This window comes from Trifolium pratense, linkage group LG7 (assembly GCF_020283565.1).
Source record: "Trifolium pratense cultivar HEN17-A07 linkage group LG7, ARS_RC_1.1, whole genome shotgun sequence".
NCBI lineage: Eukaryota > Viridiplantae > Streptophyta > Magnoliopsida > Fabales > Fabaceae > Trifolium > Trifolium pratense.
The window spans coordinates 10,352,240-10,368,120 of NC_060065.1; the positions used below are offsets into that span (position 1 = coordinate 10,352,240).

General features: G+C 33.1%; 1 protein-coding gene, 1 long non-coding RNA gene and 2 other non-coding genes across 10 annotated transcripts; 2 read left to right on the forward strand and 2 right to left on the reverse strand.

Moving 5' to 3' along the window:
• Nucleotides 1-2,735: 2,735 nt before the first annotated feature.
• On the reverse strand, nt 2,736-5,368 carry LOC123896882. 2 transcript variants are annotated; one of them, XR_006804663.1, is made up of 5 exons: nt 5,055-5,368; nt 4,715-4,876; nt 3,932-3,980; nt 3,700-3,780; nt 2,736-2,968 (listed from the first exon to the last, which is right to left on the reverse strand). It is a non-coding gene; the product is annotated as an uncharacterized LOC123896882 (long non-coding RNA). The 2 variants fall into 2 exon arrangements; XR_006804662.1 differs by lacking the exon at nt 3,932-3,980 and having other exon boundaries at nt 5,055-5,311.
• Nucleotides 5,369-6,310: 942 nt separating this feature from the next.
• On the forward strand, nt 6,311-6,381 carry TRNAG-GCC. The gene has a single exon. It is a non-coding gene; the product is annotated as a tRNA-Gly (tRNA).
• Nucleotides 6,382-6,386: 5 nt separating this feature from the next.
• Nucleotides 6,387-6,472, forward strand: LOC123900226. Its single transcript, XR_006805879.1, has one exon. It is a non-coding gene; the product is annotated as a small nucleolar RNA snoR114 (small nucleolar RNA).
• An 81-nt stretch (nt 6,473-6,553) lies between these two features.
• LOC123896884 (fluoride export protein 1-like) lies at nt 6,554-13,682 on the reverse strand. 6 transcript variants are annotated; one of them, XR_006804667.1, is made up of 8 exons: nt 13,268-13,658; nt 11,510-11,883; nt 11,323-11,400; nt 11,120-11,218; nt 10,045-10,237; nt 9,529-9,953; nt 8,693-9,135; nt 6,569-8,263 (listed from the first exon to the last, which is right to left on the reverse strand). XR_006804667.1 is itself a non-coding variant. In XM_045947299.1 (7 exons), exons 2-7 carry the CDS (start codon nt 11,819-11,821, stop codon nt 8,908-8,910), a joined length of 1,335 nt encoding a protein of 444 aa, XP_045803255.1. In that variant the 5' UTR covers nt 11,822-11,883; nt 13,268-13,682; the 3' UTR covers nt 6,554-8,907. The 6 variants fall into 6 exon arrangements, 3 of the variants coding, with proteins under 3 accessions (XP_045803255.1, XP_045803254.1, XP_045803256.1); XM_045947299.1 differs by having other exon boundaries at nt 6,554-9,135; nt 13,268-13,682; XR_006804666.1 differs by having other exon boundaries at nt 6,556-8,263; nt 11,510-13,658.
• Nucleotides 13,683-15,881: the final 2,199 nt, after the last annotated feature.

Genomic DNA, 15,881 nt, shown 5'->3' on the forward strand with positions numbered 1-15,881 from the left:
TTTTCCTATAATTTCAACGGTGATCTATATTTTTAATCATATGATAATACGCGTGCTTATTTTTCTTATAATATCTATGTGGACCAATATTTCTATGCGAAACTATATTTCTATTTATATATTAATACGCGTGCATACTTTTTTTATAATAATATACGTGGACCTATATTTTTACTCGTATATTAATATACGTGCCTACTTTTTTATAATTTACGTGGGGACTTGTATTTTTACTCATATATTAATATGTGTGCCTACTTTTTATGTCATAGATAGGATAGATGTTTGACATTGATACATAAAAATTTTAAAAATGGATGAATTAAATATGAATTTTTATATTTTTTGCACTTTTTGAATTTTTTTCACAGTCATCTTTAATATATTATAGAAATCTCATGCAAAAGGTTAATTTTTTTATTGAGAGATGAATTAAATATAATTTTTTATGAATAACTAATATACACTAGACAAAATGTCGCTCATAATTTTTTATGAATAACTAATTTGCCACTTGTCCAAATTTAACGGTAATAATAAAAAATTTGACGTGAGGGACCAACATGAAACCTGCAGAAAAGATAAGGGACCAACTTGAAACTTTTAAAAGATAAGGGACCAACTTAAAACCTAAAATAAAGATAAGGGATCAAAAGTGCAATTAAGCCTAATTTTTTTTTTAAATAACTATTATATACACGTGGCAAGTTGCTATCACTAATTGTTTTTTTTTTAAAATAATTATTATACACGGGATAAAATATTTTTGATAAAAATTTAAATTAACTGTTATACACGGAAAAACAAGTTGTTGCTAATGAAAATTTTAAATAACTACTATACAAAGGGAACAAATTTTTGCTGATGAAAAATTTAAATAACTATTATACATGGAAAATAAGTTGTTCCTGATGAAAAACTTAAGTAACTAATATATCATTTTTTTTAATTATAAACAAAAATATTTTTTCATCAAATTTTTCAACTTTAATTTAATATTTATAATTCAAATAAACATGCAATAATAAATACAAGATATATATTTATCGACGATGTTTAAAATAACTGCAAGTCGATAGGAGCCAATATTACTACTCCATCTATTTCATAATGATAGGAAAACAGTTTTCGATCATACTATACTATCACAAGTAATCTTACCTTACTATATAATTATCATACACCAGACAACAATCTTTGCAAATGATGAATAATTTTTATAATGAGACTACTTTAATATTATACAATACTTGCCTTACGATAAAAAATATTGCGGCAACGCCGTGATCCGTGCATACGCATCAGTATTATGCTAGTGTTTGTATTAAAAAAGTTTATTACGAGTAAAGATGCTATAGGTATAATAAGCCTAATGCCTCTTTTTTGGGTTTGGCTCTCTCATGCCTATTTATACCCTGCAAATTCTTTGGTGTGATGATCAGGACCAGCTCGATAAGTGTATCTTAAATGGTAGTCGTGAAAGATAATGATTTGTAGGAGTTTTTGTTGTTTCCGAGGTTCAAAAATCATTAAAAATAATTTTCAGTCACCGAAGAGATTACTGGATTGAGTCGCGGGTGAATACGCTTTCTTTAAGACGTTTCGCGGCACTGCCCAAAATTGTGCAAGGCAGACGATCAACCACGAAGTCTCCAGGATAAAACAGCCCAGTTCTCTACTGATACCGATAAATACTGCACTGTAAATATCGGGCAAGAATTACACCCTCAATTATGGTACTAAAACCATTGCGCAATGATTTTTAAGTCCATTCTACTATGGTACCGAGACCATTCTTATATGATAACTAAGACCATTCAAATCATAGGGAATATGGCGCTATGACCATTCTTATATTTGAAGGAACTATGATACTAGATCATCCTTAGATAAATGATACTAATGTTAATATTAGTATCTCGCATCACATAATCATATACAACAATGTACTTTAAAATTTAAACAGAGAGCTTAATATAAATCTTTACAATTTGAAAAACCAAGTAAAGAAATAAAGTAATGTGTCTAGTTTATTCATTCTAATTTTAATTGACACAATTCTATAACAAATCTGATTCAGTGTATTTTTTCTTTAAATATGTTTTGTGTTAATCAAAACATCCCCACCACAACTATTTCTACTACTACAACAATTATAATATCAATAACATGTTTGTAATAGCAAAAACCTCATACCTGAAACATAATTTGGTATTTACTAAACAAATTAATAGCCAAAGGGACAAACCTTATTGTACTGCAGGAGCCATATGATTTTCTTAATTGATTTTTGCCACGTGCAGCCACTCATAATGAAACAGCCTTGGTGCAACATAAACCATCACTAGTGGAAAAAACACTTTTTAAATCGGTTCCTGGAGGCTATTTAAATCGGTTGAGCGACCGATTTAGAAGCCGTCGATTTAGAAAGTTTTTCACTTTTAAATCGGATCTTGAACCGATTTAAAATCTTTTATTAAATCGGTTAGTCTGATTTAAAATCGTTTATTAAATCGGTTAGTCTGATTTAAAAAAAGTTCAAAAAGTACTTTAAGTTTCTAAATCTATATTGAACCGATTTAAAATCAACAATTTAAATCGGTTCACCCGATTTAAAATCTTTTTTTTTTTTTTTTTTCATTCTCTCCCCCAAATAATACATGATTTAGACATTAAAACAGATTCCCACACACATTCCTTTTAATATTTCAAATACAATCATTAATAAAAAAATATCAAAGAATCAAATTTCATACCAAATTATAAATAAATTCAATTACAAAATATTCATGAAACAAGGTTACCAAAAGTATCATGGATTTAAATATATCTTAACAAAACTAAAGAATGCTACTACCAATACTGCAATACACTATCCTAACCTAAAGCAAAGAGACACAGGTCTGCAAACAGAAGCACAAAACCAAATAGCACCAGCGCCTCAACAAAGAGATCCCTGACACCGCACCTGCACACAGACACAACAAAAGTTAAGTACAAAAATTGCAAAGAAGTGAAAATGAGCATATGGTTATAATACAAAGCACCAGGTAGAGAATCATTTTCACAGTATCATATTCGCGTCATTGTCATTATCATTAAATCCTCATAAAAACACAAAAAACGAAGTTCAATCCATAAAAACAAGAACAAGATATAAGTCTAATATTTCAAATAAATATAATATCCAATATATAACTGAAGTCTTAATCTTTCATGATTAATGTCATACCTATTCATGGCATGAAAATGAGCATATGAAAAAATTGATCCAGAACCTTATCACTTAGGTTTTATTCAAGAACACAAAAATGAAATGATTACAGTTTGCAGATTATATTATGAAAAAAAGAAGTATCTTCATTGTTTAATCAAAACATTAAAATGACTCCTTCATATGATGTCCGGTCACTAAATCAAATTAGCAAACAGGAACACTGCACACTTCTTACATCCCTATCTAATAGCACAATTTGTCTGAATTGGAAATTGGTATGTATAAAAGACAATGTTCAATATTATTTTTGTTCATTGTCATTGTCAAACCTTAGGATATTGTGAAGTCTACATATGGAAAACAATAAACTAACTATCCCAGTGCACTTTAGTTTAGTTTTAGCATATATATTAAGATATCAAATTGCAGAAATTCCATTCAAAATACAATGACAGAGACGGGGGCATGAAGGTAAGGAGAACCTGAAGATCTGGTGGGAGATATCTATACACATCATAGATTTGATCTTTAAACCCTCTGCTCAACATTTCATCAGATTCATCCTGTAATCAAAAATAAAAACATAAGATAATCCTTGAACCATGACAAGGAACCTATGATGAGCATAAGACATGAGAATAATAAACATAAGAATTTTATTAATTAAACATAAGACATGCCACAACTATGTCATAGTACAGCTCATGCTCATACCATCTCAGTTACAAAGTTTTCTGCTATACACCAATTCCTCTACATATTCCTACAAGGAATAACTCATGTCAAGATACATGTAAATTCACCCACTACATACACCTTATTATAATACTAGTATCATTACAAGACATAACACCCAATCAATCCTTTCCTTTCCAATGAACTCATAACAGTGTAGTCTATTAGTTCAAGTGAAACTCAGCTTCTTTTGCATATGCATAATAAAACCTTATATTGCTATGAACACATTGTTGTTGTTGCATATTAAGCTCTTCCTAGCAGAATTTGATATTTAACATACTTTTGAGACAACATAACGTGACCCAACCGGCAACTCAGGACCTCTACCAATGTTGCTAATACGCACCGGAATTTTGAAGGAACTGATACCAAAAGAGACAACAATCAAACTGAAAACACACTTAAAACACTGATAATACACTTAAAAAACTGAAAACATTTAAACTTTATTTTAACTTATAAATAACCACTTATATGATAGAACACTTATGCTACAAAGCACTTAACCAGTCTAATTATCCAAACAGGATTGTTAAATTCCTATGCACTTAAAGCCAAGGGACTTGTATGACATGGGTCAAGAAGACGATGAGATGACAGCATCTAATGAGTCTTACCCCTCACGAAACTTGGAACAATTATTTTTCAGATGATGCTTTACATTTGTACGGGTTTCTTTTAATGGTTGTCAAATATTTTGTTGATTAATGTTTGTATTTTCAAGTATGGCAAGAAAAAGAAGATTTGAGCCTACATCACCTGCAAACCATCCCAGCCATAGTGCTCCTGCACCGACTGATGGGTCTACACAAGCTACGAACCAACCTGTGTCACCTCCACATCCTGAATCTGAAAACGTCGCTTGCCTTTTTTCTTGTAACCAACCCCATCATTAAACTTTCTCTAATGCCATTAAATTTCCTAAATCCACATTATTCAATCCAATATAACACAAACATCAATAAAAATTCAAAACCCCTAATTCCCATAAAAAACCCTAATCAACAAATCCAACATAAAATCACCTCTACTCTTCAAATTCCTAATCCAAACAAATCAACAAAACAAAAAAGAGAAAAAGAAGAAGAAAGAAACTCACTCTCTGACGGAGGTATCAACAACCTGACAAACAGTAACCGTCTTTTATCCCCATCTCTTCGAAGGCGTATTGGTAGATTCCACGAAGCAAATCGTCTTTTATCCCCATCTCTTCGAAGCTTCCAATGGCGATTCGCCGGGACTACGGATGTTGTTGCCATCGTCGCCGCCGATTTGGGCTCCAAGATAGAAGTGAAAGTTGGGTTTCGATTTTAGAGAGAGAGAAGGTTCTTCATTGTGTGTGAAATGAAAAAAGAGTTAATAATTTATGTTTTTTTTTTAATATTAAATAATTTTTTTAAATCAGGCTAACTGATTTAATTTGTTATTCACTTAAAAACCTGTCTTCCGTGTCTTGTTTTTGAGGTAATTAAATCAGGTGGATGACATCTGATTTAGAATGTATGATTTAGTAAGTGTTTTTTCCACTAGTGCATGATTGTGGTTTTCTAATTCATATTTATCAGGACTTATCTTGAAGCACCTGATAGCTTTATGCTATTGCCTATACGTGACCCTTTGGAACAAGCTTTATGCTATTGCCTTTGTACCCACTTACATGACCCTTTGGAACAGTTAATTTTTTTTCTGGCGGCAGCTATCCCTCTTCTTATCAGCTAGGGTTATTTTCTTATAAGTAAAAAACTTTAGTTAATGAACCGATAAAAAAAATAGATAGAGACCGGTTTTTATAATATCCTATTAACTCCTTTCCTAAATAATAGGAACAGTTTTGGGTAGTGGCTCCAGAGATCTATAAAATAGGAAAACCAAATACATGTGTTTTTTTCAACACATGCTCTAAAATAGAAAATAAAATATTTATTTTAATTATACACATTAGAGTGTTCTACTACCCGATGTGGGACTTGATATTTTATTTTCAATTCACACAATATTGTGTTCTTTGTTCCAACAGTTTTGGTTCGAACTTAGAACTTCGCATTTTATAAAAAATACTAATATGTTTGGTTAGTGTTATAAAAAATAGACACATTAATTATACGACAACTTTTTTAATATATATGTAAAATTTGGAGTGAGTGTTTATATTAAAATATGGAGGGAGAAAAATTAAAATTATTAAATATTTCTGCCAAAAAGAAAATACATATATTATATTAAAGAATTTAAAAAGTCTTAATACAATTTTAAAAGAATTGGTCGTTTTAGGAAGAAAAAAAAACCTGAAATCAATAGACTGCAATTACAGAAAACTAGTATATGTATCTAGACGCGTACTCAGTAGATATCAAAGCACCAGTGGTCTAGTGGTAGAATAGTACCCTGCCACGGTTCAGACCCGGGTTCGATTCCCGGCTGGTGCAATTTCTAGCTGTGATGATATTTGTGTTAATTGTGGTGGCGGGTTCATCACAAACACCTACTTCGTTGGTGAACAATAGCACATCTGAGCTTGATTTTTTTTTGTCTTTTGTTTACAAAATCATTAAAACCTGTTTTATTCTTGGCAATGTGGGTACCAGCTATAACATTATATAAAAGAGTTGCGTTTTACTTAAAAAAGATGAAATATATGCTTAGAGTATTTCTTTTTCCCTAAATGAAAGAGTTGCGTTTCTTCCTAAATTTCTTTTTCCCTTCATGATCAACAATAGAGGCAATACAAAGGTACAACAAAGTCATAAAAATGGGAACTATAGACTTAGATATGGCTACCCGTGCAAGGGAATGAGACGCTGTGTTTGCTTGTCTCCTAAAAAACTGAACTCATAGTTTGATTCACTAACAAGGATGTTCTTACAATGAGAGGTTAATGTCCCAAATTCGGAAATATTCTCCACAAGTGACTTGATGCTGTGTGCAACTTGTTGAGCGTCTACTTCAAAAATTGCATAATATCCAAATAACAGCCCCATTGCCTATCTGCATCGCAGACTGCATAAGGCCAGCGACTCCGGCAGATTAGAGCACCGAGAAAGTCACCCCAACCTGTAGTTTGAGCTTAGCTTGGGAATGATGTGTCAGTGTTTATCTTAATCAAACTTGCTGAGGGTTTAGTCCAATAATTGCTATGCAGATTTTCTGCAATCCAAAGCCTATTTTGGTCTGTGTGCTTCGCCATTTTCCACTCAGTCCTCCCTTGCCTGCTTAGCGCGCTCAATAACTTGCTGAACTTGCGCACTAATGTTGTCTGATACTTCATTGTTCCTTTGTTTCCAAATACTCCAAAGTAACATCCCAAAGTTAGCCAGCTTTGTCTTCGGTAAGCTACTGAACAGAGCAAAAATCAGTTGCTGAACATGTGTAGCAGACTGCATTGATCCGTTAATGTCGTCCAACTGGACGAGCATTGGAAAAATAAATGCCAAGCGGTTTCCTATTGATTCCCACACAGAGCACACAAAGGATCACAATCTACTCCTTTATCCTTGAGTCTTGGCTGAGTAGGTAACATATTTTGACAGACACGCCAAATAAAATGTTTCACTTTAAGAGGTACTTCCAACTTCCACATACTTGTCCAGCCATCATCACTATTCAGTTTGAATGGTACATCAGTTAGGGTAGCTTTTTTTATAACTCCAATCATCTCAACAATGTTGACAGCATTTGTCTTCGGTAAGCTACTGAACAGAGCAAAAATCAGTTGCTGAACATGTGTAGCAGACTGCATTGATCCGTTAATGTCGTCCAACTGGACGAGCATTGGAAAAATAAATGCCAAGCGGTTTCCTATTGATTCCCACACAGAGCACACAAATGATCACAATCTACTCCTTTATCCTTGAGTCTTGGCTGAGTAGGTAACATATTTTGACAGACACGCCAAATAAAATGTTTCACTTTAAGAGGTACTTCCAACTTCCACATACTTGTCCAGCCATCATCACTATTCAGTTTGAATGGTACATCAGTTAGGGTAGCTTTTTTTATAACTCCAATCATCTCAACAATGTTGACAGCATTTGTCTTCGGTAAGCTACTGAACAGAGCAAAAATCAGTTGCTGAACATGTGTAGCAGACTGCATTGATCCGTTAATGTCGTCCAACTGGACGAGCATTGGAAAAATAAATGCCAAGCGGTTTCCTATTGATTCCCACACAGAGCACACAAATGATCACAATCTACTCCTTTATCCTTGAGTCTTGGCTGAGTAGGTAACATATTTTGACAGACACGCCAAATAAAATGTTTCACTTTAAGAGGTACTTCCAACTTCCACATACTTGTCCAGCCATCATCACTATTCAGTTTGAATGGTACATCAGTTAGGGTAGCTTTTTTTATAACTCCAATCATCTCAACAATGTTGACAGCATTTAAATATAACCAAGTACAAAAGTAATACATACGATATAGCATAACATTAATAAGTTTTTTCTTTTTTAAATATAAAAGAAATTTATGCAGTATACAACTTATGATGACTTGCTTTACTTAAAAAAAAAAAAAAACTTATGATGACTTGCTTAAGAGGCTCCAGCTCACCTTATAATATATGAGAAATAATGCTAAATGCCTAAAGCAAAAGAGCACTCAACATAATAACAGAAGGCTCGTAGAACTTTATATGTGATGAGGCTTAGCTTAGGTGAAAGTTTGATGAAACTGTGACCACGGAATCAGCCGTCACGACAAATAATAACTAAAACCATCAGATTTGGATCTCTACCTGCAATGCACGGTGCTGCGGCTTTCAGGGGATTCAAACTCAAAACAATCACCATCTTATCAAGAGTGGTAAATACATTACTATGTTTCTAAGAACTGCTCAGTCCCTATGCAAAAAAATTGTCATCTTCGGAATTAGGAGGATGGAGGTTGCCACCAAACTTTAATGGTTCAACCACACCACATCAAGTACCGAAAAGATTGCATTGCCAATTGTTACGTGTCAATGTCAAATCCCTTTGTCCAATAAGGTATGCAATATATTAAGATTCCAAAAGAGAACGAGACACATATTGTAATAGCAGCATAGGCATGCGCTGTCCAAGGATCACTGCTTAATTTCATTTTATTAAACTCGGCAGCAAAAGTAGAGACAGTACTAAGACACCCCATAACACCAAGCTGTATTCCTGCTACAACAGTATCACAATTCCTTGTATTCACCTGCAGCAAACAAATAAACATTGGTTGTGAATGTGACCTCCAAAATTGTGTTGAAGATTTTCTTAATTTTTGTATTGAGACATATATATGCACAAATACTATATGAAGCCGTAAATGATGACAAAAAAAAACCTTATATGTAGCATTGACACTTCAAATTAAATGTGTTTGGTGTCTGACTTGTGAGGTATCGGACACTGACACTACACCGACACATGTGAAGATTTGATTATATTCAATCACTTATATTTTCTCACATTATTATCAATGCCTATGTGTCGATATAAGTGATGTATCAGGTGTCAGTGTTTCATAGACCGCCAATATAGAGATTAGGCAATGAAGTCATACATGGGGGACTACTAGAACATGAATTATGACAAAGAAACTTACTACATTCTTTATAGTAGAAAGTGCAGCCATAACACAAGCAGCTGATACATTGGCAATTAGAGTTCCAAATGGCATCCATTTAAACATTAAACCTTCCTTTCCTAATCCACGTCCATTAAGCCTCGCTAAGAACCATCTAATCCACACACCAATAGGTCCAACCAAGCAAGCAAGCCACAACTCAGCAGCGCTTCCACCATTTTTGAACTTAGCCTTTACTAATGCACCACTCACACCCCATAATATAGCCAATATCACCAAGAACATCACCATAACTGTCAGTTGACGATGGTAGCTGTCTACTTTGCAGTTGATCTTAGTTATACAATTTTCTGAGCTTGTAATATTCAGCCTGTTGAGAAGCCATCTGAAACCCTTTGCTGTTTCAATACCAAATGCGATGGAAGCGACAACAAGAGTTAAACCTGAAAATTTCCAATTGTAAAATAACATCTTATCAATGAGTCATGCTGATGGTTAGAATTACATTACACCCCTTTGAAATCATGAAATTACCTATTAGAAAGCCAAGTGAAGAAATGACCCAGCGTCCAGAAGCACTGAGTTCAAGCATTTTTTGATTCCAACCACTGAATGTTGTAAGGCTCCCCAAGTAACCAGTTGTTATTGCTATGGCTAGATGCTCTGACACGTGAGATATGTCCTTTTTGAATTCAACACCAAACCATCCCATAAAAAACGAACCAATCTGAAACCAAATGTAAAAGATAAAATAATATGCATTAGCATAATAGCATCATGTTATCTGAATCAGGCTCGTTCTGTGTGCACTTCAAAATTGACTTAAGATTCATTTTCACCAGACAGCAGTTTAAAACTTCTAAATTGATTGTATTTGTTAAGAGTCCCACATCGGTTGAGAGATGGCCTGACTAAGTGTTTATATACTAGAGGCAATCCTCAACTCTTAAGTTAGCTTTTGTGTTTGAGTATAGGCCTCTCAAATTCTAATATGGTATCATAGCCTATCCTAGATCCATTTGTTGTTTGTTGTGGAGACCTCCCATATTTGGGCTACCCGTTGTTGTTGATTTCATGTTCCAGCTTGTTCAGTTCTGGGGGTGTGTTAGAAGTCCCACATTGGCTAGAGATATGGTAAAGATAGCCTAAGTGTAATGCAAACCTCAACTCTCAAGCTAATTTTTGTGGTTGAGTATAGGCCTCCCAAATTCTGACGGTATTAAAGCAAGACTAATTTACAACTGTATTTCTATATATAAAGGATACCTCGATAAGCAACATTTTACAGAAACTTTAATGTGTTGGTCATATTCTTTACTCTAATTAAAACTGCATTTGAGCAATATACAAAACCTTTTTTTTTCTACAACGATTCTTGTTGATTAAGGATTCAAGAAGTGCAACATACAAAAGCAGCTAATATACTCTCATGGTCCATGAGAAAGAAACAACAAATTCTAAGTTCTAACTCAAATTTCAGAACGTGGCTTAGAAAAGCAATAGATATATGGTCCTGGCCAAATAACTCTGAAGTGCTACTAGTCTTTGGGAACACACCATAATACATAATCAAGAGGCAGAAAATAATGAAGCTGGAAAAGGGACATACCATATTAGAAGGAAGGTCAGGGTAAAGAATAGTATGATTGCTTGTCACATTTGCAACCTCAGGGCCAAATAACTTTTGCAGTAAATATCTTGTGAGAACCTGCATAGTTATTATGACAATTTTTGTATCATCATCATCATCATCATCATCATCATCAATATATCTAACAATTTAAGGTAAAGAAAAGGTTAGCAGATTATTACCCCAAGAATTCCAAAAACAGCTAAGTGAGCCATACATGAAACATAGTCTAGAAACACTGGCAAACCTTTAGGATGTTCCTGAAAGTATAAAAAATCAACTATCCACATATATGATTAATAAACAAACATTAAAAAAATGCGATCACAATCACATAGCAAGTAGTGTTGATTGTTGAAGAGTTCTTACAAGTTTTGATGAGTCTTCAGAACCAACTACTGCATCAGTAGAAAGTGGTGGGGTGGATGAGACTTCATGTGGCAAAGGTATAATAGATGAATTTGGATGTAATCTTTGCAACTCAACACCTCCATTTTCTGAGTGGAAACTGTTGCTCTCACTGAATCTTTTGCTTGGAAGTGCTCGATCTCCAATGTCACCGGCTTCTGAAACACTCTCAATATCAATATCATTATCTGTGTGATGGCTTCTATGACTTGACATGCTCAATGAACGCCTTCTAATTGAAGAGGAACCGCCATCACTTTTCATTCTCTCCATGTCAACAATTCTAACACAGCCACATCAAACTAAAATATACAACTTTGACAACTGCAACTACCCTACAACTTGGACAAGTTTGAGTTATAATTTGCTACTTACCCTTAATTATTTATTACTACATCATTGAAACAAATACATCATATGATTAATTTAAAATGGGGTGTTTAAAAATACACAAAAAATTAGTTCTCTTACACAAGCAATATTGACTTATGGATGGATCATGTGGATAATGACAAAAACACAGAAAAGATAACACAAGCTCAAACAACCAAGCAAACAAGAATCAATGATGTCACTAAAATAAACATAAAAACTAATCAATGATGTCAGGATAACATTTTTCAAACTAAAATAAGAAGAGTTTAATATCATACTATCAATTTAAATTGGAATAATAGTTTGGCATTATAGTTTATTTTTTTGTCTGTAGCATAATAGTTTATTTTTATTAGATATAAATATAAAATTGGCTTATACTGTACCTATAATTTTTTTTGTCAAGTAGTTTAGTCGATGTAATTTCACCTTTTAAGGTGAATAAGTGGGGGGGTCGTTCTTTGACCCGAAATCATCCATGTGCATCTTTTTTTCCATTGTTTTCTTCTAAATAAGTGGTTTTCACATAGAAGTTTTCTTGTTTTATTTTCTGTTTTCTTCGCCTAAGTGCATCCCGTCCTCGTGCGGTGTTTGTTTGATTTCCCGTCTTCGTGCGGCTTTTGTTTGCTTTCCTATTTTTTAGGACGTTTGTTTGGTTCAAATTGACAGATCAACCACTGATTCAATCAATGACAAGGTCATCAACAATGAAGATTCGAAGTCATGGGTATTTCGGTTACTTTTATTTCGTCACATTATTTGTAGGCTTGAGTTTGCCGTTTTATGCTATTAACTTGAATGTTCTAAGTTTTATGTTATTTATCAATTTGAATGAAATGAATATTTTGTTTTAGTAAAAAAAAAAAAAGTGGGGGTTCGAATCTCAATCCATGCAATAATTTACAATCTCTCTGTCAATTGAGTCATGCTCACGGGAACTACTATACATATAATTTATTTAAAGATCATGCTAAACAGTGCCCCGAATACTTGTTAAGTATACTAAAAAAGAAAAATAAAACATAAAGCTCAAAAATAACTTTTTATTTTTAATGGGTCAAAAGCATTAGTTTTGAGGCAAAATTTCCATATTAGTATGCTAAATTAGTGCCCGAAGCACCATTTAGCATTTTCCTTTATTTTGATCCTAATTATAGAAGTAGAAAATATAAAAGCCTAATAAAAGATTGAATATGACGTTAACTTAACGTGACTAACAAAGCAGACTCAAACGCAAGATGTCATTTTCAAATGAAAAAAAAAAAAAGGGATGAGAATCATGAGGCAGGCAAAAGAAGGTGCACCCAAATTAACAATGAGACCATCTCCGATGATAGTACGTACCTATAGATTCTTGTAGTCTGCAGACTCTGCACCTCTCTCTTATGTACTGTTCTTTATTAAAATCGAGGACGGCAACAAAACAAGGAGGTAACGGTCGTACAAGGTAGTTGCGGTGGTCGGAGCTGAGACAGAAGGGGTGGTCGGAGCTGATACAGAAGCGGTTGTTGGAAACGTGTGAAATTAGTGATTGGGGAGAGGAGCGATACTACTGGCACGACGTCAAACAGTGGCAACGAAATTCGTGTTGTGTTTTAATAAGAGAGAATGGGTCACATTATTTCACTTGTACGTACGGTTGGATCTATCTGACAATTGAAAATAAGCAATAGTTCCCATGACTTTCGCTGGCAAAAGTTACATAATCCGAGTCCGCCTATTTCATAAAGAAGTTATATCTGGTATTAGTGTGAATAGACATGTGCGATCTCTAAGGGTATGTTTGGTTCGGGGTTTTTGGAGGGGAGGGGAGGGGAGGTGATGGAATATTTTAAATGTTTTGTGTTTGGTTCAAATTTTATGAGGGGAGAGGAGGGGAGGGGAGGTGAGCAAAATCCCTCCAATGACCAATTTTTGTTTCCCCCCAAATTGGGGGGATTTGGAGGGGAGGGGAGGTGAGGAGAGATGAATTATTATAATTTTAATTACATTGACATAATTATCCTCATATTTATTTCAAAATACCAAAACTTTCCTTTTAAAATTTATATTAAATCATACTAAGTTATTTGTTTGTTGCCATTTTTTTTACGTTGCTAACATCCTGTGTTTATTTTTTACCTGTACTATTTTTTTTTTGTTTTAATGTACTTTTTTTTACAAGATACTTGTTTTTATTTTTTACCTATCCTACAACATTTTTGGATGAATACTTTTTTTTTATATATAATAAAATGAACACTTTTTAATTCATTGCACTGTACATATACATATATATATAAACTATCAACAAGTTTTTTTAGGAAAATTAACTATCAATAAATTGTTTTATACATATTTTCATATTCTACACATTATATTTTAGAAGTGCTCTAATATTTTTGAACATAAAAAATTTAGTTAGAATTTTGCATTTGATTATTTCTGGAGTTTTCGGTTATTGAATTTTCATATTTAATTGTTTATGTAGTGAATACTGAATAATTTTAAAATGTTGAGATTTTGTAAAGATGACAAGGATAAAAATGTAAATTAATTTTAGAATCCCTCCCATCCCCTTGTGAACCAAACACATATTTAGTAAAAATCTGTCACCTCCCCTCCCCTCCCCTCACTTCCCCTCCCCTCCATTAAAATTCCTCCCCTTCCCTCCCCTCCCCTCCTTCTATTTCGAACCAAACAGACCCTAAACTACCGTAGTTATTATTGGTAGAGCTGTCAAATGGGCCGGCCTGGTCTGGCCCGGGGGCCCGAACATTTAAAGGGCCCGGCCCGGCCCCGTTATGTTCGGCCTGATAAACAAAAGCCTACATGGTCCGATGGGCCGACCATTAATTTTATTTTATTTTTTAGCAGATTTTTTTTTTTTTTGACAAAAGCAGAATTTTTTTAAAAAAATGTATGAATGACACACAAATTAATATCCACTAGGGGTAAACCCGTGCGTTGCACGGGTTCGATTAAATATATAATTAAAATATTTTTATAAATGAAAAATAATAATTGTTATAAATATAATAATATCATATAGTTAAATGATAGATATTAAAATAGCTTATTTAACTCATCTTCAATGTATTATTGGTCAAAAAAGAATAAGAAAATATGAGACATAAGAGTAATTTAAAGTTCGCTTATAGAGATGTCGTAAAATAAATTATAACCTTTAACTTATAAACTTTTGCATATAGGTCATATACATTCAAATTATTTCTAATGTAGTTGAGACATACATTTTTTTTTTTTTACAAAACATACCAAATCCATGGTTTAAATAGAAGGAAAACTTCCGATCAAAATTGACGTGCTCCACAATCATCACACTGCAATGACCACATTTATTCCATAAAGCAATCTTTAAACTTCAGTCCTTAAAAATGTGAAAAATGGATATTGAAAATAGAATAACATTTATATATATAAAGATATATAGTGGCTGACTTACTTGTTGAGAATATATATAAACATAATTTGCTAAAATATCTATACATAGAAAACATACAAAAAATGAGAGAGCACTAAACAAAAAGTATGTGATACAGGTAAATAGATATTAGTTATATAAGGATCATGGTTACATTGAGAAGCATTCCAACAGTCATATATAAGATTTAATTCTAATGATTGTTTAGTTATCATTGCATTATATTTTTACAAATTAACTATGCAAACGTTAATTTATAGCATAAGAAATTAGAACTCTTTATGCAAAAATCACAATAACACATGGAGTTTTATTCTTTTCATTTTAGTGTGCCGTTTCTTTTGCATATAATCAAAAGTCACACTATTAATTGGTGTTTCCAATTATTTGCAATTAAGCATAAAATAAATCTCATAACCGATTTCAATTATTTTTTCTTCTATGGACTAATAATAGACATGTTATTGTTCTCGTATTTATCAATTCTCTTTTCTAAAAAGTCTGATATCAAATATAAAATTATATTCATAGTTA